Source organism: Vanellus vanellus (genome assembly GCF_965231255.1).
Source record: "Vanellus vanellus genome assembly, chromosome: 10".
Taxonomy (NCBI): Eukaryota; Metazoa; Chordata; class Aves; order Charadriiformes; family Charadriidae; genus Vanellus; species Vanellus vanellus.
In genome coordinates this window covers 15,738,266-15,740,636 of record NC_138915.1, presented here as the reverse complement: position 1 = coordinate 15,740,636, position 2,371 = coordinate 15,738,266, and the positions used below count along the sequence as shown (strand labels likewise).

The following is a 2,371-nucleotide window of genomic DNA, read 5'->3' as shown; positions in this document are numbered from 1 at the left end:
CTATCGAAACAAAATACAGAGAAACTGATTTCCGAAGCCAAAGCGCAGAAGTATAAAGGTGTTTTACTACAGACCTCTCAGTCTGGCGCTGATCAAAAAGCCCAACTCATCTTCGGAAAGAAAAGGTCTGGCCAATGCCACGGTTTTGTTTGTGATGCTTAATTTTGGATAAAACTCTTGGAAATAATTATTATTTTTATTTTCCTTGGGAGAAGAGGGGGGAGGTCAGGATTGTAACCCGACCGTTTTATGGTTTTGGTAAGTTCTTGAAAAGCCAGAGAAAAGCTGCAACAAATAAGCCTGTTCTTCACAGCCGTGCGTGCGGCAGTCGGGTGCGCGGGGCTCCGCGGGCGCGGAGGGGAACCCCGTCTCCTCGGGGGGGAGGAAGGGCAGCGGCCGCCCTGCCCCGTCCCCGCTGGGTGACATTGCCGGTGCGTGGGGAAGGGAGAAACGTTTTGACTGATCAATTCGATACAAATTAGGTCACAAATATTGTGTACAGTTTGTAGTAAAACACCTCAGACATTTAAAAACGCTATATAAGTCTTTAAAAATGCAAAACTAGTCTATTGTAAAACAGATTCACCTGAAATACAGCTGATATAACCAAGGCGCTGGAAGGTTATTCATAGGCACACATCTGTCTTTCCTTTTCTGTCGGGTTTTTCTCTTTTTTTTTTTTCTTTTTCCCGTGGGTTTTCTCTTTTTTTTTTTTTTTTCCTTTTATTTTTTCCTTCGTCCTAGTGGAGACCGAAAACAAACCTTGTCTGCGAGTAAACACCGTGTACTGATCAGCGGAAAGGTCGGAGAGAGGAAAAAAAAAATATTGCCCAGGCGGCGAGCGGGGAGCCCCCGCTCCGCGCTCTCCCGCCTCTCGGAAACCATAAGTTAAAGCCCCGGCGGAACATCCGCGCTGCCCGCAGTCCTGCCTGCCCCCGCGGCCCCCGGTCAGAGGTCGTGGCAGGCCGTGTCCGTTTTCACGCCGTGGGAGTACACCTCGTGCTGCGGCTGCTCCCCCGGCGGGGTCATGCGCTTCTCCTTCTGCCGCCGGTTGCAGAACCAGACCCGCACCACCTCCTTCTCCAGCTGCAGGCTGTCTGCCAGCGAGGAGATCTCCTGGGCGGCCGGCTTGGGACACTTGAGAAAGTGCGTCTCCAGCACGCCCTTGACACTCACCTCGATGGAGGTCCGCTTCTTCCTCTTCCTCCCCTGCGCCGCGATCTTGTCGATGCTGGTGGGGCTGCCGGTGGAGGAGTCGGCCTCCTCCAGCCACTTGTTCAGCAGCGGCTTCAGCTTGCACATGTTCTTGAAGCTGAGCTGCAGGGCCTCGAAGCGGCAGATGGTGGTCTGCGAGAAGACGTTGCCGTAGAGGGTCCCCAGGGCCAAGCCCACGTCGGCCTGGGTGAAGCCCAGCTTGATGCGCCGCTGCTTGAACTGCTTGGCGAACTGCTCCAGCTCATCCGAGGTCGGCGTCTCCTCGTCCGAGTGGTCCTGGCAGTGGTGCCCGCCCAGCTCGCCGTGCTCCCCGCCGCCCTCGCCCCGCAGCCCCGGGTGCAAGCCCTGCGCGGCGGCGGCGGCGGCGGGCGGCGGGGTGAGCCCGCCGTGCTCCAGCATGCCGCCCACCGCGAAACCCGCCTGCGAGTAGACGTTGAGGGGCTGCCCGGCGGCGGCGGCGGGGGGGCCGGCCAGCGAGGCGCTGTGGGCCGGGCTGGCCCCCCAGGCGCTGGGGTGGTTGGCGTGGGGCGAGTGGTGGGAGACGTGGGGCGAGCGGTGGTGGATGATGGCGCCCAGCTGCAGGTCCTCGCGGCCCGGCTTGACGTCGGGCTGCTCCAGCGGGCCGCCGGCCAGCGCCGAGGGCCAGGGCCCGCCGTCGCTCAGGCTGGTCACCCAGTGGTGGCCCAGCGGGTGCCCATTGCCGGGGACGCCCTGCAGGTACTCGCTCTGCAGCAGCTTCTGCGGGTTGCGGAAGGGGCTCCCCTGCTGCATGCCCGCGCCGTCCGCATGGGCGAGCGAGCCGGAGCCGAGGAGGCTGTAGGGGTTGGAGGCGGCTGTGGCCATGGCCGCCGCGCAGCCCCCACGAGTTATACTGTGGCGGCGCCGCCGCTTCAGCCTTTGACATCCACCGGCACGGCGGCCCGGGCAGCGGCCGACCGCCGACTGGCAGCCGCGCCGCCCAATGGGGGCGCGCCGCCGGCGGGGCCGCGCCGCGCGGTCCAATGGGAGGGGACGAGGAGGCCGGGCGCGGCGGCGGGGGCGGGGCGAGGGGTGCCGGGAGCCGCGCGGGCCCGAGGCAGGAAGTGAATCACTCCGCCGGCACCGGGGGCCGGGCGCGAGGCGGCCCCCGCCGCTTAACTCCTTCCGCGCCGCGCTC

The 2,371-nt window shown here is 63.1% G+C and overlaps 1 protein-coding gene across 1 annotated transcript; it reads right to left on the bottom strand.

Moving 5' to 3' along the window:
- Window positions 1-948: 948 nt before the first annotated feature.
- Window positions 949-2,058, bottom strand: POU3F4 (POU class 3 homeobox 4; the record flags this gene model as incomplete). Its single annotated transcript, XM_082488000.1, has 1 exon — window positions 949-2,058. One exon carries the CDS (start codon window positions 2,056-2,058, stop codon window positions 949-951), a length of 1,110 nt encoding a protein of 369 aa, XP_082344126.1.
- Window positions 2,059-2,371: the final 313 nt, after the last annotated feature.